Consider the following 25,179-nt stretch of genomic DNA (forward strand, 5'->3'; position numbering starts at 1 on the left):
AATAAAAATTAACTTTTATTTTTCTCCATTAAAAAAGAGGGGATTAGATGAGTTTCAGATCCAAGAAAAGTTGCTACGCGTTTCGGTACCGAAGTACCTTCCTCATGGCATGCCAAATACTGAAGGCAAATTTGCACTCCTCAGACAGGGATGTACTAGGATGTTCTAACATGACAGAGATCTAAAACATAAGGCCAAGTCAACCTGTCATTGGCTACAGCAGAAGAAAGTGAAGGTTCTGGAGTGGCAATCTCAGTCTCCTGACCTCAATATCATTGAGCCACTCTGGGGAGATCTCAAGCGTGCAGTATATGCAAGGCAGCCCAGGAATTTACAGGAACTGGAGACTTTTTGCCAATAAGAATGAGCAGCTTTACCATCTGAGAAAATAAAGAGCCTCATGCACAACTACCACAAAATACTTCAAGCTGTCATTGATATTAGAGGGGGCAATACACGGTATTAAGAACTGAGGTATGTGAACTTTAGAACAGGGTCATTTTGATGTTTCTGGTTGTCATTATGATTTAAAAAGAGAAAACTCAGAAGTTTGACAATAAATGGCTTCACCCAACCACTAACCATGAGTGGAGAAAAAGTTTTTTTGTTATCATTCATATTCTCTGAAAAAAATCCATAAAATCTGCCAGGTATGTAAACTTTTTAGCACAATTGTAGAACACTGGAAAAAAGTTGCAGGCTATAAAATACGCTCAACCCTCAAGATATAACAAAAAATATAATAAATCTTTCTAAAGCACACATTTTAGCCTGCAATAGAAGTGCCAGTACTTTGCAATGCATTAGCATTGTAATGCATTACATTAGTTATCATACCTCCTGGGGTTCAAGACCCCCTAGGGCCTCTAATAAATGCAAAAATTTAAAAAAAATATATAACATTTTTTAAACACTATTAAAAATTCAAATCACCCCCCTTTCCTTAGAAGACATATAAAAGTAGTTAAATACTGTGAAACACATACATGTTAGGTATCCCCGTGTCCGAAATTGACCCCCTCTACGAATCTATAAAAATATTTTTCCTGTACGGTAAACGCCATAGCAGGAAAAATATTCAAAAGAGCCAAACCGCCGTTTTTTCACTGTTTTGATTCTGATAAAAATTTGAATAAAAAGTGATCAAAGCAATAGCATTTCCCCAAAATGGTAGAATTAAAAAGTACACTCGGCCCCGCAAAAAAAGACGCCCTATTCATCTCCGTACATGGATGTATAAAAAAGTTACGGCTGTCAGAATATGGCGACTTTTAGAAAAAAAAATTTCTACACAGTTTTGGATTTTTTTAAGGGGTTAAAATGTAAATAAAACCATATAAATTTGGTATACCCAGAATCGTAACGAAACACAGAATACAGGGGACATGTCATTTTGGCTGCACAGTGAACGCCGTAAAACCGAAGCCCGCAAGAAAGTCGCAGAAATGCATTTTTTCTTCAAATTCACCCCATTCTGAATTTTTTTCCTGCTTCTCAGTACATTATACAGAATAATTAATGGTGGCATCATGAAGAAAAATTTGTCCCACAAAGATTAAGACCTCATATGGCTCTGGGAGCGGCGAAATAAAAAAGTTATGGGGTTTAGAAGGAGGGGAGTCAAAAACGAAAAACAAAAAATGCCATCGGCGGGAAGGGGTTAAAAACATGAAAGCCTTCTGTGGGTAGACAGGATAAATGTACACCAAAAATGTATATTAACCCTGCTATTCTGTTTTGGTCAAAAATGAAAGAATTTGAAATTTTATATCTTTTAAAATATTCATTATGCGGTTCTGAAACTTGTGGTTCATTGACTTTTCCTCATTTGAGGGGTTCTTACTAATAGCAGTTTTTATTTATTTATTTTTTGTTTTCTTTTTGCTCCACGTCTTTTTTTACACTTGGACTGTTCGGTCAAAAATGACCGATAGCCTTTTATACTAATCTCCAGCCATTTTTTTTTTAAAAATAAAGGAGTTATAATCTCATTTTGGTCTATATAGTTCATCTACTACTATTTATCAATTTATCTAGGTCCTTTTGGTCTATGCAGAGTTACACATACATACATTTTCAAATTATGATACAGTAGATGGATTCCTTTCCAGTATAGTTATGTGCTGTTCTTATAGAAATGGTTCAATTCAGTTGTCAACCTTTCACATGGTAAATGTGAATTATTTGTCTTAAGGCACGTTCACATCTGTGCCCGGTCTCCGTTCTGCAGGTTTCCATTTCCTGCACAAAACAGAGGCAGGAGACGGAAACCTGCAGGACTCTTTCATGCCCTTTCATTTAAATGGGTTTGAAAACTGTCCGGCCGTGAGCGGCAGTGAGCTTTTATGCTCTCCGCCGCAAAACAGTTTTTTTAAAATCTGGACACAGAGTTGGACATGCAGTACTCTGTGTCTGGTTTAAAAAAAATGGTTTCGCGGCGGAGAGCATAAAACGCTCACCGCCACTCACGGCCGGACCCGCTCTGTGGTTTCCGTCTTCTTGCATGCAGAAGACAGAAACCACAGAATGGAGACTGGAACACAGGTGTGAACCTAGCGTAAGCTGGTTCCTTGTATTAGCTGAGTCTATTATCTACCGTGTTTCCCCGAAAGTAAGACACCCCCGAAAGTAAGGCATGCGGAGGGTGTTCTGTTGAATTGCCTAATATAAGGCACCCCCCCGAAAATAAGGCATGCCTGGTACTGTTGAACGGGGATTGGGGGCGGGGCTTAGCGGAGCTTTCGTGGGCGGGGCTTGGCGATCCCCACGTCACTGACACAGCAGCCGATCTCTGTGCTCCGTGTGCACAGCAAAGCCGGCTGCTGCCTTTGTTGTCCGTGCTGCTCTAGGATGAGCTCTCCCAGCTCATCCCAGAGGCAGCAGCCGGCTCTCCTGTGCACACAGAGCACGGCTGCTGTGTCAGTGAAGTGGAGATCGTCAAGCCCCGCCCACGAAAGCTCCACTAAGCCCCGCCCCGAAGTATCGCTAAGCCCCGCCCACCACTGCTGGGACGAACAGCAGCATCAGCGCTGCTAGGAAGAAGGGAAAGGTAAGTATGATACCTTCCTCCCTCCCCTACACTACACTACCTACAACCGGCAGTCATGCTGACGCTCCACTAAAGAAGTGCCGGCATGAATGCCAGTTGTAATAAAAAATCCCCCGAAAATAAGACAGGTCCTATATTTAGGGCGACAATTTAATATAAGACACTGTCTTATTTTCGGGGAAACACAGTAATGATGACCTGAAAAGAGCACTAATAAATTTTGTCTGACAAAATGTGTTTACGTTGGGCTGCTAAAGGGGGTGTTTTAGCTCATCAGTAGACAAGTACAATACTATGCTATACAGTTACTTCACTTTCAATACAACTTGAGAGAACATAGAGAGAGAGCATACATGAGACAGCTCTGAAAACTCATCTTTACGTATATGTAGCAGAAGAGAAACAGAGGGGAAGGACTTGCCAGCAGCTTCCTGCACACATAGGAGAGGGATGAAGGCCCTGACCACATAATCTTCAGGCCCTCAATACTATACCACTGTGTGCCACAAAAGGGGCATTTAATACTCTACATCAACTCATAGGCACTTACACCTGTAAACGCAAAACGAATCTGTGGCCAATGGTTGGTTTTTACAACATCCTTGATGTGTCGGCGTACAATGCATTTGTGTTATGGCATGAAATAGACCCAAATTGGAACAAAATTCCTATCCTACTAATCCTATCCTACTAATATTATAAATTTGTTCCTCAATCACGCAAAAACGGCTGAACGGATTTGCATGAACTTTGCCACATACATAGATAGGAAACCCGATTAAAACATAGGCTACTTTTTATCCTGGTAAATGACATCACTACACGACCACAGTGAAGGAATTTAGGTTCACACAACACTAAAGGATCTGTGATGACATCATCACAGGTCCTTCAGCCTTTCTAGGATAGGATCATGCTAGGCAGTAGGCGGAGCTACATGCTATTTTGTGGGCGGAGCTATATAGGATGAAGCTGGACAGTGTGAAAGCTGATGAAAATGAAGTGTCATGGAAGATCAGGAGATTACAGAACATGCAGGGTGTGTGTGGGCAAGAGGAGTATATCGGGTGTAGAGTTTCAGTGAGTACAACGGGGAATGTGTTGTTGTGCCTCTGATGGGAGAGAACTTTGGCACATTTCAACAACATCTGTCCAGCCCTTTGTAACACAGAAGCTGCTCAGACAGTCACATAACAAAACCCCTGTAATCACAATTGCCCAATGTAGCAGAGCTTACGCAGCACTTTAACACACCTCTGTAGGCTCTCCATATGCAAACATGGACATACAGCTGAGTATCCTATGCATATGCAGTGATGTAGCAGAGTCAAGATGCGGGAGAAGGCTGATCGAACTTTGGCACATTTCAGCAACATCCATTCAGCCCTTTGTAACACAGAAGCTGCTCACACACTGAGATAAGAACACCCCTATAATCCAAATGACCAGATGTAGCAGAGCTTAAGCAGCCCTGTAGCACAGCTCAGTACACTCTCCATATGCAGAGATGTACATACAACTGAGTATGCTGCACATATGCTGCGATGTAGCAGAGCTGAGACGCGGGAGTAGGCTGAAACCATCCACAACAGCAATTGGCTAAATATAAGTGGCTCAGCGCCAACACCAACTTGCAGACGAAGTCACGGGCATATGCTAGTAAACTATATAAAAGAAGAATTTTTTTAGAGGAGTTGGGAATATCACTGGTTAGCCCATATATTGAACAAAGAAAAGTAACACCCAGAGATGATGGAGCTGCAGCCATTGTCCACAGGATCCAACAGCATGTTGAAGAAAGTGAACCAAGGGCTTCCGCTAGCACTGCGACGATACTCATGGCTTCCACCAGCAGTGCAACCTGCAACCAGCCTAAAACGGAAATGATGCGCCTTCTGTCCAAAATAAAGTAATCACAAATCAAATGTGATATGTTGCAAATGTGCAAAGTACTTATGCAAAAGACATGTAAATTATACTTGTGACGAATGCAAACATTAAATTTAGCACCTTGAACCTTATTTCACATTTTATATAGAAAAAACTAGACTTTTTATTTTTTGTTTAAAAAAAAAAAATAAATTTACATACAGTTTGATGTTATTAGTAGAGATGAGCGAACAGTGAAATATTCGATATTCGTTTTGAATAGCCCCTCAATATTCGAACCCCATTATAGTCTATGGGGAAAAACCGTTTGTTTCAGGGAAAACCACAATTCGACTCAGGAGGGTCACCAAGTCCACTATGACACCTCAGCAAATGATGACAACACCTCTAGAATGCAACTGGGACAGCAGGGGAAGCATGCCTGGTGGCATCTAAAATGCCCAAGTCCCTGTATTACGCCACTAATAATGCAGGAGCTGACTTTTTCCCATAGGAATGCATTGACTAGTGTTGATTGGCCAAATGCCATACAGTGTACAGCATTCGGCCAGTCAACGCTGGTTCTGCCGGAGGCTCGTCTGTGAGGAGGTGGAGTCTAAGATCAGTCCACAGCAATCTCCATTGTGGTCCGATCTCAGGTATAGCAGAGTTGACACAGCGCTGCTACATTTCAGATGTAGCAGCGTTGAGTGCACAGCACTGCTATATCTCAGGTATAGCAGAGGTGAGTGGGAGCTGACTTTTTCCCATAGCCATGCATAGTGCTGTACACTGTATGGCATTCGGCCAATCAACGCTGGTCAATGCATTCCTAGGGGAAAGAGTCAGCTCCCGCTCAGTTCTGCTATACCTGAGATGTAGCAGTGCTGCTACATCTGAGATGTAGCAGCGCTGTCAACTCTGCTATACTTGAGATGTAGCAGTGCTGTGCGCTCAACGCTGCTACATCTGAGATGTAGCAGCGCTGTATGAAATCTGCTATACCTGAGATGTAGCAGTGCTGTGTGCTCAACGGTGCTACATCTAAGTTGTAGCAGCGCTGTGTCAACTCTGCTATACCTGAGATGTGCGCTCAACGTTGCTACATCTGAGCTATACTCTGCTACATCTGAGATCGGACCACAATGGAGACTGATGTGGACCGATCTTAGACTCCGCCTCCTCCAGCAGAATCAGCGTTGATTGGCCGAATGCTGTGCACTGTATGGCATTTGGCCAATAAACGCTGATTAATGCATTCCTATGAAAAAAAGTCAGCTCCTGCATAACACAATCTGACAGGGATCCCGACTAGCATATAATGGACTGCCACGAGATAGAGCCCCAAAGAGCTGTTTGATTAACATTCCTACGTAAATAAAGCTAATTCTTAGCTAACCCTGGGAGGGGATACAAATTTTTACTGCTTTTGTCTCGTGGTATTCGATTGCAATTGAATACCTCGAACAGCCTGATATTCGATCGAATACCAATTCGATCGAACGCCGTTCGGTCATCTCTACTTATTAATTATAGTTTATAGTTTTATAAAGAATTTTTTTTTTGTTCAAATGTGCAATATGCATGAATAATGCAATAAGGCCATGTAACATTTTTTGAAACAAAAAAATTTAAATTAAGTTTTTGATTTCATTTTTCATTTGTTTATGAACAACCATGTTCACACACAGTATAATAATGCAAAAAAATTTCAAATAAAACACTTAAATTAGTTAAAAATCCAGACTTTAATAGGCCCGGTCAAAAATGACTGAAACATTATGTGTATAGAAGAACCGAACAGAACAGCAGGGTTAAGGTCTATAGAGATGCATTGTTGGACTGTGCAAGATTCTGAGGGGTATATCATATGTGATTGCTGTAATATCCCTACACCCAGTGTCGTAACTACCGCCGTAGCAGCAGAGGCAGCTGCCACAGGGCCAGGGACATTAGGGGCCCAGTGACAGCCGCTACCGCTGCTATTATTATACTCGGGGGTCTTTTCGGACCCCCGAGTATAATGATCGGCGGCCCGGAAGAGGTAAGAAACATAAAAAACACTGTTACTTACCTCTCCACGATCCGGAAGAAGATGGACTACTTCGGAGGCCGACAGCGTAGGAGCCGGGAGATAGGTAAGCAACAGAGTTTTTTTTATGTTTTTCTCCCCCTGGGTCTCCGATTACTATACTCTGGGGTCTGAAAAGGGGGCACACTCTGTCTGCAGAAAAAAAAAAGGTTCAATCTCAAGAGCCGAAAAAGCTTCCTCACTGTAAGCAGTGGCGTAACTACCACCATAGCAGCGGTAGCAGCTGCCACAGGGCCCGGGACATTATGGGCCCGGTGACAGCTGCTACCGCTGCTATCATTATTCTCGGAGGTCTTTTCGGACCCCCGAGTATAATGATCGGGGCCCCCTGTTGGTGGAATACTTTCCACCAACAGGGGGCCCCGAAGCTGCAGCAACGGCTGAGACACAGGAGCTGCAGCTCTGGCTCCTGTCAGCGCTTCAGGATGCTCCCCCTCTCTCCCCCCTCCCTCTCTCTGCTGTCCTCTGCCCACCAATGAGAGGAGGAGACGGGGCTTATCCCTGCCGAGCTCCTGCCGTCCTGCACTGGAGGAAGAAAGGAAGAAGGAAAGTGAAACTAAAGCTACACAGGTACGTACTGGGGTTACTTATTAATGTCAGGCATATGGGGTGATTACTTGTGTTTTAGTAACTCCATGTGCCTGATATTAATAGCAGTTAACCCCATCATCTCCCTCACATTAACCCCTGTGTGCCTCACCATAAGAGTTACTGATATGTGAGACATATGGGGGTAATAATAATGAAGATACTTTATTATTACCTCCATGTCTCTCACATATCAGTAACTCTTATGGTGAGGCACACAGGGGTTAATGTGAGGGAGATGATGGGGTTAACTGCTATTAATATCAGGCACATGGAGTTACTAAATTGTAATGCACATGACCAGATTTTTTATCCACAATTTGTCCTGGTATAGCGGTCAGCGGGTGACGTGACAGTATTTAGTCCTGTAGGGGCCACTATTGGGTATAATACTGTGTGCAGGGGCCACTATTGGGTATAATACTGTGTGCAGGGGCCACTATGGAACATAATAGAGCGCGCAGGAATGCGTAGGAGGGACTCGGTCGAGATCTTCGGTGTCGGGGGGGCCCCATGTCAAAAGTTCGCCACAGGGCCCCGCCATTCCTAGTTACGCCACTGACTGTAAGTACTGTGAATCTGTGGAATAGTCTACTCCAGGAGCTGCTCACAACAGCAGCTGATAGCTTCAAAAAAGGAGTAAAAGGGAACCTTTTTATGCTAGGTTCACACATGTGTTTGGGTTGCCATTAATGGGGTCCACTTGGGGATCTGACGAATGGAAACCTAATCTGCTTATATAGTGGTTACCTGCGGACTCCATAGATTATATTGGGGTCCGCTGGGTTTCTGCCCAAAAAATGCGAAGAGAATCACTATAAATTTTTTTTACCAAATCTACAGAAAAAAACCCTGATTTGCATGGATCTTTGAATTTCAACATATAAATTAGGTGTAATCAAGTTTTATTGAAATTTTCCAGTAAGACAAAGTATACGCAAAATACAAAATGCAGGTAATGCAAACATCACAATGTACAGTCCTATGAAAAAGTTTGGGCACCCCTATTAATCTTAATCATTTTTAGTTCTAAATATTTTGGTATTTGCAACAGCCATTTCAGTTTGATATATCTAATAACTGATGGACACAGTAATATTTCAGAAAATGCGCAATATGCATTAAACCAAAATTTGACCGGTGCAAAAGTATGGGCACCTCAACAGAAAAGTGACATTAATATTTAGTACATCCTCCTTTTGCAAAGATAACAGCCTCTAGTCGCTTCCTGTAGCTTTTAATCAGTTCCTGGATCCTGGATAAAGGTATTTTGGACAAACAATTCAAGTTCAGTTAAGTTAGATGGTCGCCCAGCATGGACAGCCCGCTTCAAATCATCCCACAGATGTTCAATGATATTCAGGTCTGGGGACTGGGATGGCCATTCTAGAACATTGTCATTGTTCCTCTGCATGAATGCCTGAGTCGATTGGAGCAGTGTTTTGGATCATTGTCTTGCTGAAATATCCATCCCCGGCATAACTTCAACTTTGTCACTGATTCTTGAACATTATTCTCAAGAATCTGCTGATACTGAGTGGAATCCATGCGACCCTCAACTTTAACAAGATTCCCGATGCCGGCATTGGCCACACAGCCCCAAAGCATGATGGAACCTCCACCAAATTTTACAGTGGGTAGCATGTGTTTTTCTTGGAATGCTGTTTCTTTTTGGACGCCATGCATAACGCCTTTTTTTATAACCAAACAACTCAATTTTTGTTTCCAAAATGAAGCTGCCTTGTCCAAATGTGCTTTTTCATACCTCAGGCAACTCTATTTGTGGCGTACGTGCAGAAACGGCTTCTTTCTCATCACTCTCCCATACAGCTTCTATTTGTGCAAAGTGTGCTGTATAGTTGACCGATGCACAGTGACACCATCTGCAGCAAGATGATGCTGCAGCTCTTTGGAGGTGGTCTGTGGATTGTCCTTGACTGTTCTCACCATTCTTCTTCTCTGCCTTTCTGATATTTTTCTTGGCCTGCCACTTCTGGGCTTAACAAGAACTGTCCCTGTGGTCTTCCATTTCCTTACTATGTTCCTCACAGTGGAAACTGACAGGTTAAATCTCTGAGACAACTTTTTGTATCCTTCCCCTGAACAACTATGTTGAACAATCTTTGTTTTCAGATCATTTGAGAGTTGTTTTGAGTAGCCCATGATGCCACTCTTCAGAGGAGATTCAAATAGGAGATCAACTTGCAATTGGCCACCTTAAATACCTTTTCTTATGATTGGATACATCTGGCTATGAAGTTCAAAGCTCACTGAGGTTACAAAACCAATTTTGTGCTTCAGTAAGTCAGTAAAAAGTAGTTAGGGGAATTCAAATCAATAAAATGATAAGGGTGCCCATACTTTTGCACCGGTCAAATTTTGGTTTAATGCATATTGCACATTTTCTGTTAGTACAATAAACCTCATTTCAATCCTGAAATATTACTGTGTCCATCAGTTATTAGATATATCAAACTGAAATGGCTGTTGCAAACCCCAAAATATTTAGAACAAAAAATGATTAAGATTAATAGGGGTGCCCAAACTTTTTCATAGGACTGTATGTGCCAAAAACAAGTGAAAACAGAACAAGGTAGAAGGAAAGGGGGAAGAGCTAAAAAAAACAAAAACACAAAAAGACACACGGACACAAAAGGGGAACACGAGAGGAGAAGGCAACGATCTGCAAAGCAAAAGTAGGGGGGAGGCCCAAGGAGACTCAAGAAAATAAAGTAGAGAACTCGGGAGACTCCCGAAACACAACCCACGGTCGCCAGAGGGATTCAAACTTGGAGGTGGAGGGAGAGTCCTCCACTACCAAGGCCTACAACCATCTAATGAGGAGGAACTCCTGGAGCTATTCCAGCAATGAGGGAGTAACCAGCAATGAGGTAATAACCGTCCCGACGGCTGTAAGGTAGTGACACAGGAGATCACCTTCAACCTGGGAAATCTTACTCGGGATAAGGGAAAGGAGAGCCAGTTGAGGGGAAGGGACCACGTCCCAGCCGCTAACTTTAGTATACAGAGAGAACAGAAAATCTGGATCTCCCTGCATTCCCACCAGATATGGAGGAGAGAGCCCACAGCAGAACCACAGTGCCAACAGGTATCAGATACCTAGGGATAAATCCAGTGGAGGAGGTCGGGCAACCGTACCAGCGAGTCAGGATCTTAAAGTTTTGCTACTAAGCACTACACGGCAGTGGGAGTTTGTGAGTGAACAACAAAGAGCGGGTCCAATCAGCAGGAGACAAATGCAAATACAGCTCCCTTTCCCAGGAACCAGTGTAGGAGGGGAAGCCAGGGTTGAGGGCCAACAACAGGACACCATAGAGGAGAGAGATAGAATGCGCTGGGGGCTCAGCCTGAAGAAAGATGCTCTCAGGGGCAGAGGGGGTGGACGAGAGCACCAATATCAAAAAAAACTTGCGGAGGAAGGTGGAAAGTTGATTATACTCCAGCCAGAAAAGGCGGGTGTTGGGAGAGGCCTCCTGTAGCTGGCCAATGGAAGGTAGTTGCAACGACCCAGTGAGCCTACCCAGTTGGATATCGTCACTAGCTGACCAACAGAGGAACGGGGCAGTAGAGATACCTGGCGGGAACATGGGGTTCCAAAAAGGGGGCTAACAGGTTTCAACCTAAATTAGATAGGGTAGGATCCACAAAAACCACAAGAAACTGACATGTAATGAATTTAAAAGCTACTCCATATGTTTATTTCGGCACAGGGCTTTTTTTTTTTTTTTATTTGCAGCCTATGTTTGAGATTAGTTAAAATCTCAACTATCCACTTGGCTGCAAATCTGGAGCACATCTCTTCTGAACATACCCTATAGCAGGGATACTCAACTGATGGACCGCCTGCTGTCTGGACCCTGCCTCCTGGCTTTTTCTGACAATGTCCGGGAGAAACCTTCATCTCTCACCTACTGTTCCCTAGTCAATAATGCATTGAAAACCATATCTGGCCATATTTATCAATACTGTTGAACTATTAATCCCAATTGTAGTTTTAGAACAATTAATAACCTGATGTACAGACCAGACCTTCATAAGGCTAAGGCCCCACGGGACGATTCGCAGTGCTAAAGCGGTGCGGGAAAAACTGTGGCGAGAACGCATTGCGGTTCTTACCGCAGCGTTTTAAACAGAAAATTCACTGAGTTTTCCTCTGTGGACTTTCTGTTACCAATATATATCTGTTACCAAAATATCTATGGGAAAGCCACTGGCATTCCGTATAATTGACATGATGCGATTTCCAAAACTGCACCGCTTTTGGAAATCGCAGGTGTCCGCACTGCGGTTTTAAACGCAAAGTGAGCATGGGATTCACAAATATCCCATCCACTGCAAATCACGGCGCTTCCAGCCCGCGAGGTCCCGGCCTAAAACAGTCTCACTTTCCAAAATTTTTGCTCTTTTTTTTTTTCAATGCACCTAGTAATCTGTGTCCATTGCCCACATGTCAAGTTCTGTCTCATCTAAATTTACACATGATATATTTTGCTTTAGGGCTAGTTCACACGGGGGCAAGGAGGCGGATTTTGACAGCGGATTTTGCCTCAAAATCTGCCTCCATACAATGGTGGTCTATGGAGACCACTAGAGTTCTTTTTTCAAAAGAAGCGAGCTGCCATTTCTTCAGGCAGCTTCCGCCTGGCGGCAGCAACCTCCAGAGTCAGCCCATTCATTTGAGCTGACTCCGAAGGTCATGGCAGGCGGGTTTTGACCCGACAGTGACACGGCTCTCCGCGTCACTCTTGGTGCCAAAATCTGGCCCACGTGTGAACAAGCCCTTAGAAAATCTGCCCCATACGCTGCCATAAAGTGAGGCACTTCTAAACTACACCCATTCTGATGCACATTTTTCTAAAGTGTCGCACCTGTCGTATTTTTCACGCTGTTCATAAATATTTCGTAAATGCTGCTTTCCATAAATTTTGGCGCTAATGTATACAGAAAAGCTTTGGACTTCTGTTCACAAATAAGCCTCTTGGTTTTCACACAATAAATATGTAATAAGGGCTCGTTCACATCTGTGCCGGCACTCCGTACTTCAGGTTTCCGTTTCTGCAGGAGTCTTTCTCACCCATTCATTTGAATGGGTGAGAAAGCTGTCCGGCCGTGAGCAGCGGTGAGCGTTTTATGCTCTCCGCCGCGAAACCGGGTTTTATAATCCGGACACAGAGTTGGACATGCAGTACTCTGTGTCCGGATAAAAAAAAAACGGTTTCGCGGCGGAGAGCATAAAATGCTCACCGCCGCTCACGGCCAGACCCGGTCTATGGTTTCCGTCTTCTGGCATACAGAAGACGGAAACCACAGAATGGACAGCTGAACGCAGGTGTGAACCTAGTGTAAGTCTTTTAATGCGTTTTAGTCCACTAGCTAGAAAAAGCATCTGTATGTATTCTGTATGTCTTATGTCCTCTAAGATTGTGGGGATGGTGGATACGAGCTCTGAGGATAGAGATGCTTCTAGCTTCAGTTACAACCCTAGACAGCCATGGAACCTCACGTCCCATTCAGTGAGCAATGTGGAGCTGGTATGGTGAGAAAAGGAGACAGTGTAATTGTGGTGTCAAACACAGAGCAGGTCAGCCCGACAGCAGCAGTAAATGTCGGAGAGTAAATTCAACATATAGAGAATATAGAGAAGGCTGGCATGCCGCTGTACGTGCAACCAAACTACGAGCGAGTTCACTGAAAGCTGTCGGTCACCCGCCTTTTTACATGGGTTGGTTTAGGGGCGTGATCGCGCGTGCGCAGCCTGCACTCCTCAGTTGCCCATGTACACATGAAGCACGGAGGCTTTAGCGCGGAATCCAAAGTAGTTGTTGTGGACGGTCTGCCCGGTGGCGATTTGTACGGCTACAATGTCAAATAACTCCAGCTTGGTAAGCTAGATTGTAATGGCGGGGCGGGTGTGTGAGGTAAAGGGAAGGAACACGGCTATCGCTTATTACTGCGTCACTTTCTAAGCAATGTTTTGTGACAGTTGTATGTGACCAGCTGTGTCCGTTACTGAAGGAGAGCCGTGCTCTATCGTGCTAGCTATTACAATGAAGCTGAGGTATGTGGCCTCAGTGATTAGCTCTATTAGGTCTGCTTCAAGGGGTTGTGTCATTACACAAGCTTATCTCCTATCTACAGAGTGGAGGGGAAGTGTCACATCTGTAGGGGTCTGACCACTGCACTGAGGGTCCTTCATTCTCCCTGTGAATAGTGTACCACTTGTGTGATTGGTACCCCGTTTACTGTGAGAGGACTGCCTGGGCATTAAAGGGGTATTCCCATCTACATAATCATAACTATATTTGTAGATAATTAAAAGTTAAACGTTTTTGCAAATATAAGTAATTAAAAATTCTTCAGAGTTTTAAAGATTTTCTCTAACTTTCTTAGTGATGACAGTCTGTTATCTTGATCGGTTGCCAGTGGATACGACCACCAATGCAGAACCTTTCTAAGGTCAGAAAATCAGCCATGATTTCCTTATTGTGGCCGGGATATCTTCTGATACATGTAGTGTCCCTGCCTGATAACCCGGCTACAATAAGAAAATCATAGCTGGGTTCCTGACAAGTCCCAGACCATAGAAAGTTTCTGCATTAGTGGTCGTATCCATTGGCAACCGATCAAGATAACAGACTGTCACCACTAAGAAAGTTACAGAAAATCTTTAAAACTCTGCAGAATTTTAATTACTTATATTTGCAAAAATGTTTCATCATCTACAAATATAGATAGGATTATGTACATGGGAATACCCCTTTAACCACTTCCGGACTGCCTATAGACTATATATACGTCCGGGAAGTGGTTGCCTTGTTCTGACAGGACGTACCTGTACGTCCAGTCTGAACACAGTAGCTGCACGGAGATTGTGCAGCTGCTTTCACTAGGAGCCGGCTGTAACTTCAGCCGGAGCTCCCAGAGAGATAGCAGGGAAGATTTATTACCTCCCCTGCCTTCTCGATCGCTGTGCGCTTAATGAGCGCTGTATACACGGCTATGGACGCTGCCATAAATCAGCTGCCCTCTGACCCGGCAGACACGTGATCCGCTGGGAGCAGTGTCCTGCCAGAGCTGCTGGGTCCTACAGGACCCCAGATCAGCTCTGTATACTGTGTATACAGTGTGCAGGAGTCTGTATTTCTCCTGTAACTGAGGTTAAATGTAGCAGCCCCAGTTATAGGAGAAATCAGCCTCAAGTACAAAAAAAAAAAGTGATCAGATGTCCCCAAAGGTCTCTTATCTCCTTATGGGGACACAATCTGGGAAAAAAATAAAATAAAAATATAATAAAAAAGTTTAAAAAAAATGTAAATAAAATAATAATAAAAAATAAATAATACGCTAATAAAACGCCGTTATTAAAGGTTATAGCCCCACCCCCGACGACACCATACAAAATAAAAATTACCGTAACGGAGAGGAAAAACTATATTATAAAGTTTTTCAGTGACACTTTGTGTTATTAAATAAAAAAAAAAAATTATAAATTGAAAACCAGACACAATTTTCCTGGATATAAAAAAAAATTAAAACACATTTGAAAATAAAAATAACATAAAAATAAAGCCCTATGTGTCCCTGAAAAAAGACGCAAAAATTAGTTGACTAAGACATACGGGAAAAATGTTACAGCCCTCAAAACCGCACATACAAAATAAACCTAAAATGTGTCTGGTCCTGGACCACAAATTGGCCCGGTACTGAAGTGGTTAATGGAGTTTTCAGGGCAAACATTTTTTTGTTTTGTTAGTGCTTTTAATGGGTTAATAAATACAGCAGTGTTTTGAGTGATTTCTGGCTTTCCTTGGGAACTCCTGGCTTCTTCTGCATTTGTTTCCAGGTGTAGCTTTCTTTGCTTTTATCATACAACTACCATAATGCTTTGCTCTCTCTATCACTCCCACACCCTCCTGCTCACACTTCCTCCCTGTCTCCCTAGCTAGCCTGCCCACTACTAGCCCTTCCCAACTACCTAACTCGGCCCACCCTTTAACTCCATCATACTTACCTGTCTCTGTCTCCTCCTCTTCTTTACGTCTGCCTGGAGCAGAGGAGATGCATTACAGTGGAGACCCGGTAGCTGTGGAAGCCGCTCTGCAGCAGTGTGCCTGCCATCGTTAAAGACCCGACATGCGCCGTGCTACATCCCCTGGCAAAATTTATGGAATCACCAGTCTCTGAGGATGTTTCTTGAGTTGTTCAATTTTGTAGAAAAAAACTATCACAGCCATGGATAAAAACTAAAGGCACTTCATATGGCAACTTTCTGGCTTTAAGAAACACTAAAAGAAATGAAGAAAAATAATTGTGGTAGTCAGTAACAGTTAGATTTTTAGAACAAGCACAGGGAGTAAATTATGGAATCACTCAATTCTGAGGAAAAAATTATGGAATCATGAAAAACAAACAAAATAACACTCCAATACATCACTAGGACTTTTTTGCACCACCTCTGGGTTTATTAACAGCTTGCAGTCTCTGAGGCATTGACTTCATGAGTGATAAACAGTACTCTTCATCAATATGGCTCCAGCCTTCTCTCATTGCTGTTGCCAGATCAGCTTTGCAGGTTGGAGCCTTGTCATGAACCATATTCTTTAACTTCCACCACAGATATTCAATTGGATTGACATCCAGACTGTTTGCAGGCCATGACATTGACCTTATGTGTCTTTCTTCAAGGAATGTTTTCACAGTTTTTTTGCTCTATGGCAAGATGCATTGTCATTTTGAAAAAATTATATCATCATCCCCAAACATCCTTTCGATAGGTGGGATAAGAAAAGTGTCCACAATTCCAATGTAAACCTGTGAATTCATTGCAGATTTAATGACAGCCATCTCCCCAGTGCCTTTACCTGACGTGCAGCCCCATATCATCAATGACTGTCATAAACGCTCTTCTGACAGGGAAGAGCTACGGTACCGGCACCGATAGCTCTACACTGGGGGCACAGAACATGAAAGCCGATATTACGCTGAATTCGGCACACTGCCAGCTTTCTAGTGGTGTATTAAACCGCATGTGCCCCAGGTGGTGAAAGGTCCTCATTAACTCATTTCTTTTTGGAGTATTAAGAGTCACAGTCCCAGGCTCAGTCTGGTTAGTAACCCATAGCAGTCCAGACATTTCATACACAGATGTTAATTCCCATATAGATTTCATGATTCCGTTCTAGACAAACAATTTAGCTTGATTTCATATTGTGTTGCACTGAAAATTCTTAACACCACTTAATTTTTTCTCTTAAACAGCACCAACTTAAACGAAAATACAGGACCAGATATTTTAGAAATCGGTGAGTGAAATGCCTTTTTCAATTATCCTAATGATAAAAGGGTTTTCCAAACTAACGATACTGATGGTCTATCCTGAGGTGTTATACAGTATTTGCAAAGTGGATGGGATTCATGCGAATCCCATGCCCACTTTGCGTTTGAAACCGCACCGTGGACTTGCTGCGATTTCCAAAACCGATGCGGTTTTGGAAATCGCAGTATGTCAATTATATCTACAGAAACGCTTGCAGCTTTACCTTGGATATAACAGTAATAGAAAGTCTACGGAGGAAAACTCCGTGAACTTTCTGTTCAAAGTGCTGCGGGAAGAACCGTGAAGCGTTCCCACTGCGTTTTTTTCCCCGCAGTGGTTTAGAGCTGCAAAATGTCCTGTGGGGCCTTAGCCTAAAGATTAAATTTGGTTGAGGAAATCTGGGTCCTCCTCTAGCCATGAGATAGTGTCATCTTCAAAGAAGGAATCCTTTAGTGACGAGAGCGGCAAACTCTCTGCTGGACCCTCCTCCTCCTCGGAGACCGAAGGGAGTGGATCTTTCTGTTTTCCAATAGACACTGAGAAACAATTGAAGGCAATTAGAGCAACTATGGGGATTGCAGATGCTAGGCCTTCCCGTTCTGTTCTCAAGAGCATCTCTTCACTTATTCAAAGGGAATGGAAGAAACCAGACAAGAAGGCCTTTATTTCTCGGGGGGGGGGGGGGGGGACACAAGTTTTGAAGAAGTCTCATCCTTTTGGGATTAGGCTGGATATGGCCATATTTAGGGTCTCAAAACGATCAGCGCCACTCTTTGAACACTTGGGTTTTTTGAGGGTCTCATTCGACAAGAAAGCAGACAGTTTACTTTGGTATACTTGGTAGTCTGCTCGGGCCTCCCTCAAGCCTAATATAGCAGCTAAAAGCACGGGTCGAGGCGGGACACGGATCTTGCTTCTCATTGCTTTCATTAAATGAATAGGAGCCACGGAAGCACAGGCCACAAAATAGAACAGGAATACACACATGGACAAAATTGTTGGTACCTCTAGTTTAATGAAAGAAAAACCCACAATGGTCACAGAGATAACTTGATTCTGGCAAAAGTAATAAATAAATTTCTATGGAAATGAACAAATGAAAGTCAGACATTGCTTTTCAACCATTCTTTAATAGTATTTAAAAAAAAAAAAATTAACTCTCATAAGGTCTGTTTCATATCTGCGTTCGGTTTTCCTTTCGAGGAGTCCACATGAGAACCCCTCGAACAGAATACCGAACGCATTGACAAGCGGTGAGCTTATGAAAGCACATGGACCACATAGACTATAATGGCGTCCATGTGTTTTCTGCGCCATGTCCGCACGAGTCTTGCGGAGAGGAAAGTAGTTCATGAAGTACTTTTCTCTCCACATGTTCCCTGCGGACACCGCATGGAAAACACACAGATCCCATTATAGTCTATGTGGTCCGTGTGCTTTCATAAGCTCTTGTCAATGCGTTCGGTATTCCGTTTGGGGGGATCCCCAGGCAGACTCCCTGAACAGAATACCGAACACAGATGTGAAACAGGCCTGGACAGAAATGATGATTCCCTTAACCTAATATTTTGTTGCACAACCTTTTGAGGCAATCACTGCAATCAAACTATTCCTGTAACTGTCAATGAGATTTCTGCTCCTCTCAGCAGATATTTTGGCCAACTCCTGATGAGCAAACTACTCCAGTTGTCTGGGGTTTGAAGGGTGCCTTTTCTAGACGGCATGTTTCAGCTCCTTCCAAAGATGCTCAGTAGGATTTAGGGCTCATAGAAGGCCACTTCAGAATAGTATAATGTTTTCCTCTTAGCCATTCTTGAGTGTTTTTATCTGTGTGTTTTGAGTCATTGTCCTGTTGCAAGACCGATGACCTGCGACTGAGACTAAGCTTCCTGACCATGGGCAGCACATTTCTCTCTAGAATCCCTTGATAGTCTTGAGATTTCATTGTACCCTGCACAGATTCAAGACAACCTGTGCCAGATGCAGCAAAGCAGCCCCAGAACATAACAGAGCACCCTCCATGTTTCACAGTAGTAACAGTGTTCTTTTCAAGATATGCTTAATTTTTCCGTTTGTGAACATAGATTTTTGTCTCATCTGTTCATACGGCATTCTCTCAGAAGCTTTGTGGCTTTTCAACATGTAGTTTTACTACTATTACTTTTGTCAGATTCCAGTTATTTCTGTGACTATTGTGGTTTTTTCTTTCATTAAACGAGGAACACCAACAATTTTGTCCACTTGTGTAGGACCTGTTCTATCTGATGCGGCCCGCACACTGGACCATGAAAATCACGGTCGTTTGTATGCGCCCATAGAAAAGAATGGGTCAGTGTGCGATCCGTAAAAAACAGTGATAGCACACTGACTCCCACCACGGTCGTCTGTAAGGGCCTAAGGATAAGCCATCAGTTGTGGAAAGTGGATTATCTCTTTAACTCTTCAAGGGGGACTTTTTATGGATTACTTCAGGTATGTGTTTGGTGCTTGAATGTCCCTGCACAGAACTGTTATCATTTTAGTTAGCATTATGTAATTGACAGGCTCCCTTTAAAAGAAAAAAGTACTATTTGTTCTAACCTTATCTTTTTATTGTTACTAGGAGTCAAGGTATACCTGATCTGAAACCAGAGGATAATGCTGTGTCCTTTTTAAATAATTATTTAAACATCACTGGTAAGTTCAAGTTTATCGGGGTATTCTGCATGTAAACAGTATGCATGGTATTTCTAGAACTACTGATATCACTTGCCATAGCAAGCTTAAAGAGGACCTTTCATGGTCCGGGGCACAGGCAGTTCTATATACTGCTGGAAAGCCGACAGTGTGCTGAATTCAGCGCACTGTTGACTTTCCCGATCTGTGCCCCAGGTAAAGAGCCATCGGTCCCAGTACTGTAGCTCTTTACAGTCAGAAGGGCGTTCCTGACAGTCAGTCAGGTACGTCCTTCTTCAAAGCGTTCCTCCTCGCTCACACTGTATAGCGTGATAGGCGCTGCTGTGGAGAAGGACGTACCTGACTGACTGTCAGGAACACCCTTCTGACTGTAAAGAGCTACGGTACCTGGACCGATAGCTCTTTACCCGGGGCACAGATCGGGAAAGCTATGACCAGCTGCAATAGTAATGTATAGAATCTAATAAAAAAAAAAAATAGTGGGGGAAAAAAAAAAAGCTTTAAAAAATATAAAAATAAAAGTTCTAAATCCCTCCTTTCCCTAGAATACATATAAAAGTAGAAAGTTACTGTGAAACACATACACATTAGGTGACCCTGTGTCTGAAAGTGTCCGGTCTACTGAATATAGGGTATCTGCAGTGCTCCTGTTCCGTCAGGAAGGGGTTAATAGGAGCACTGCAGGTACCCTATATTCAGCCAGGCTAAATTCCACGTGGGGAAAAAAAACCCAGTCTTCAAGCTTAGGGAAGGGGCAGACAGACAACCAAAACACCCCCTCTCCTTCCCCAGCACCCAGCAACTACTGCACCCAAAAACCATTTTAATTTTTGAAATTTTCCAGTAGCTGCTGCATTTCCCCCCTTGGCTTATACTCAAGTCAATAAGTTTTCCCAGTTTTTGTGGTAAAATTAGGGGGATCGGCTTATACTCGGGTCGGCTTGTACTTGAGTATATACAGTAATATGTATGTTAGTGGTGTAAATAGCAATGTTGGTACTTGAAAGTTAGCAAGCTTAAACAGTATTATCTGCTTTCTAATGGTATAAAACACTGCTAATGTGATAGAACATTAAAAGTTCTCTTTAAATATTATTGTTGAATGTAATCACTTAATGATAATATTTCCCATTAGTAGGGGTATATTCTTTCTTATTGTTTACTGTTTAGTTTCCCACTCAGAAAATGAAGATGACAAATCTTCTCCCCGTGCAAATGTAGCAGGTCATCTGAAAATTGAAAAAACTCAAGAGGTAAGAGAATAATGATTCAGAGTGTCTGTAATGTATCAGTGGGTTTTATTTCTTTAACCCTTCAACTACCAAGGGTCTCTGGAAATTTTGTACCTCCACTAGCCAGAGCAATTTTCAGTTTTGAGATGGACAAATCAAACCTAAATTGCAACATTAAAAAATAATCCAACCCCCCTATACCTATATGTTTTCTTAAAGTAGACACCTGCAGCATTGTCAGAATGCCACTTGGTACTGTATGCGAACAGGCACTTTCATGCACTTTTGATATAAAGTTAATGTTTTATGAAAAAATGCAAATAAATGTATATTAGTTGCTAAAGGTGGATACCAAACATGAAATTATATGCACCAAACCTCCTAAAAACGAGTTCGTGTGCACAATTCATTCATATCACTAAGGTCTACACCTGTTTGCATGTGTCTTCAGAAAATCACCAGAACTGTAAGAAACAAACATCTGCTTTGAAGCTGGAAATGTTAAAAGAAAAAAAAAAAGTATCCTATAAAATGTAGGGATTACACACTGTGAAAAAAAAAACAAAAAAAAAAACTTTGCAAGTCTTCAGTAGGTGATACCTTTTTTAATGGCTAACTCATAATGATGACAGAATATGACGTTTCGCAGCTTACTCTGAGCTCCTTCTTCAGATATATCTAAAAACACCTTCTAGAGGCTGCATATTTATAACTGGACACAGGGGTAGGATTACAGGAGGGGGGAAGAGGCTTATTACTATATACTTATAAAAACAAACAATCAATTGCCAGATCCCAGGTTATCTTAATGGCTGTCTTAATGATTTGTATAAAAAGACATAAACCCACGTGAGACGTTCATTCCATTGTCCAACGTCTGGAATAGGGTCATGGCCTTGTACTCATAAATCAGTCGCTGTTTCCTTGATTTAAAGTTCCCTTTTAAGATCAAGATTTTCATGTCATTGACGATGTGATGCTCTTCCTGGCAGAAATGATTTGGCACGGGAAGATCAGTTCTCTGTTGTTTGATTGTATGGCGATGTGAATTAATTCTCATTCTGAGTTTCTGTCCGGTCTCTCCAACATACAGATTTTCAGTGGAACATTTGGTGCAAATGATCAAATACACTACATTAGGTGTGTTACAGGTGAACGTACCTGGGATTTTATATTCCCTGTTAGACTTTGGGATCTCTATCCTGTCAGTGGTCAGTATGTGCGGGCAGGTCTTGCACCTCTTCTGTCCACATGTCAGACCTCTGGCCTACTATCGCTTCATTGATGATATCCTAATCATTTGGACCGGGTCTGAGGAACAGCTGAAAACCTTCCATGAACAATTCAATCAGTTCCATCCCACCATCAACCTGACGCTCAATCACTCCTTCTCCGAAATAAACTTCCTGGACGCAGTCATCAAGATACAGGACAACAAAATTGAGACATCACTATCGGAAGCCGATTGACCGCCCTACCTACCTAAGATGGGATAGCTTTCATCCTAAACACATAAAGAACTCCATTGTATACAGCCAGGCCATCAGATACCATCGCATATGTTCAAACCCTGCAGATAGAGACGAACACCTTGGGGGCCTCAAAAACACATTCTTGAGGCAGGGTTACCATCCAAGATCAGTTGATAACCAAATCACCAGGGCCACCAGAATACCAAGATCGGAGTTATTAAAATACAATACCAAACAGGAGAACAATCGGGTGCCCCTGGTCGTCACATATAACCCCCACCTGGAGATGCTGAGAGGAATCACACGCAAGTTACATCCACTACTGCAAAAAGACAACCGTCTAAAATCCATATTTTCAGACCCCCCTCTCCTGTGCTACAGACAGCCACCAAACCTCAGGAATATGATTATTAGCAGCTCACTGTCACCTCCAACTAACAAAGGAACATTTCCATGTGGGCAGAAGAGGTGCAAGACCTGCCCGCACATACTGACCACTGACAGGATAGAGATCCCAAACTCTAACAGGGAATATAAAATCCCAGGTACGTTCACCTGTAACACACCTAATGTGGTGTATTTGATCATTTGCACCAAATGTTCCACTGAAAATCTGTAATCTTCCCGTGCCAAATCATTTCTGCCAGGAAGAGCATCACATCGTCAATGAAATGAAAATCTTGATCTTAAAAGGGAACTTTAAATCAAGGAAACAGCGACTGATTTATGAGTACAAGGCCATGACCCTATTCCAGACATTGGACAATGGAATGAACGTCTCATGTGGGTTTATGTCTTTTTATACAAATCATTAAGACAGCCATTAAGATAACCTGGGATCTGGCAATTGATTGTTTGTTTTTATAAGTATATAGTAATAAGCCTCTTCCCCCCCCCCCCCCTCCTGTAATCCTACCCCTGTGTCCAGTTATAAATATGCAGCCTCTAGAAGGTGTTTTTAGATATATCTGAAGAAGGAGCTCAGAGTAAGCTTCGAAACGTCGTATTCTGTCATCATTATGAGTTAGCCATTAAAGAAGGTATCACCTACTGAAGACTTGCAAAGTTTTTTTTTTTTTTTTTTTTTATATTTCATAACCACTGGCTAACACGGTACCAAAACAAACATTTTCCTTACACCGTGAAAAGCAAGTGAACCCATAAACCTTATATATTTTTTGAAAGTAGACGACCTGAAGATTACATATCTTAATGGGTCATCAATAGTCACATCCACCTTCATGCAACTTTGTGACAAATACAAATAATTTTTTAAAAAATGCACTAAAACATATATTTGCACCTAAAACTCATGTTCAGTCTTAGATCCATATATAAAATACATTTAAAATAATAGCTTAAGGCAGGGGTAGGCAACCTTTTTTGTTCGGCGTGCCGATTTAAATAAAAAAAATCAAAGATGAGGTCCTCGGATTGCCGGGCAATAATTGTAAAGCTGACGACACTGAACTAAGGTCATATAACACAAACCACAACATAGGGGTTGCTGTCATACTGCGCTCCCAGCCACATGCGCTTACTACTTTTTGTCTGGATACACATGTTCTTTTCCATTAGAAGCAATGTAACATATGTAACCCACAATTAGTGGTAATGTATGTGACTGGGAGAAGAGTAAGGTCATACCTGTGGCAGTGGACATTAGCAGTGTACACTAGCTGTCGGACACCGACGGTAGTGTGAACGATCCCTAAGTGAAACACAGATTAATTTCAGTCACTTTTAGTTCCTGGTGGTGCAGTAACCACAAAACCCTAGCCAGGAATTAATGGGTGTCACACTTACACCAAAGTGACAGCACAGGTGCCCAGGAACTGGATTTGACTATAATTGCATCTAGTTACAGTGTCACCACCCAATAGAATCACACTAAGGCTGAGGCCCCACATTACAAAAATGCAGCTTTTTTTGTTGCAGATTTAGCTGCGTTTTTTTTCCGTCAAAGCCAAGAATGGCTAGAAAAGGAACGGGAAATATATAGGAAGCTTCTTACATGTCTCCCTTCTGCTCAATCCACTCCTGGCTTCGGCTCAAAAAACACAGCAAAATCTGCAAAAAAAAAAAAAAAAAAAAAAGCTGTTTCTGCAATGTGGGGCTTTAGCCTAAGGCTGAGGCCCCCACGTTGTGAGAACACAGCTTTTTTGTTGAATATTTTGCTGCGTTTTTCTGAGCCTAAGGGCTCGTTCACATCTGCACCCGGTCTCCGTTCTGCAGGTTTCCGTTTCCTGCACAAAACAGGAGACAGAAACCTGCATGACTCTTTCATACCCATTCATTTGAATGGGTATGAAAGATGTCCGGTCGTGAGCGGCGAGGAGCGTTTTATGCTCTCCGCCGCAAAACCGTTTTTTTTTTTAAATCGGACACAGAGACGGACATGCAGTACTCTGTGTCCGATTTTAAAAACTGGTTTCGCAGCTGAGAGCATAAAACGCTCACCGCCGCTCACATCTGGACCCGGTCTGACAGCTTTCCGTCTTCTGCGTGCAGAAAGCTGAGAACGGAGATTGAACGCTAGTGTGAACCTAGCGAAAGCCAGGAGTGGATTGAGCAGAAGGGAGACGTATAAGAAGCTTCCTATATATTTCCCATTCTTTCTGTAGCCATTTTTAGCTTTGGTTGAAATAAACTGCATCAAAATCTACAACAAAAACGCTGCCTTTCTGCAACGTGGGGCCTCAGCCTTACGCCTCCTGCACACAAATGGCACGGATGTGGTTTTCACTGACCTATATGTTAAAAATGAATTGACAAGGCGGAAAATGCAGACAGATATAGGGTACGTATAGGACAGATATAGGGTACGTATAGGACAGATATAGGACCTGCTCCATAATTTTTAG

General features: G+C 42.6%; 2 protein-coding genes across 3 annotated transcripts in view; both read left to right on the top strand.

Moving 5' to 3' along the window:
• The window catches only part of UBA6 (ubiquitin like modifier activating enzyme 6), a 344,476-nt gene that overhangs the window by 183,816 nt on the left and 135,481 nt on the right, over positions 1-25,179 (top strand). The gene's annotated exons all lie outside the window — the stretch shown is intronic.
• CENPC (centromere protein C) overlaps positions 13,389-25,179 on the top strand; it is a 146,943-nt gene continuing 135,152 nt past the window's right edge. For both annotated transcript variants that reach the window (XM_075283754.1, XM_075283763.1), the window contains exons 1-4: positions 13,389-13,501; positions 16,878-16,921; positions 19,538-19,611; positions 20,782-20,864. In XM_075283754.1, coding sequence (XP_075139855.1) covers positions 13,481-13,501; positions 16,878-16,921; positions 19,538-19,611; positions 20,782-20,864 — 222 coding nt within the window. In that variant the 5' untranslated portion in view covers positions 13,389-13,480. The remainder of the gene's footprint in view (positions 13,502-16,877; positions 16,922-19,537; positions 19,612-20,781; positions 20,865-25,179) is intronic.

This window comes from Leptodactylus fuscus, chromosome 1 (assembly GCF_031893055.1).
Source record: "Leptodactylus fuscus isolate aLepFus1 chromosome 1, aLepFus1.hap2, whole genome shotgun sequence".
In the NCBI taxonomy this organism is placed as follows: domain Eukaryota; kingdom Metazoa; phylum Chordata; class Amphibia; order Anura; family Leptodactylidae; genus Leptodactylus; species Leptodactylus fuscus.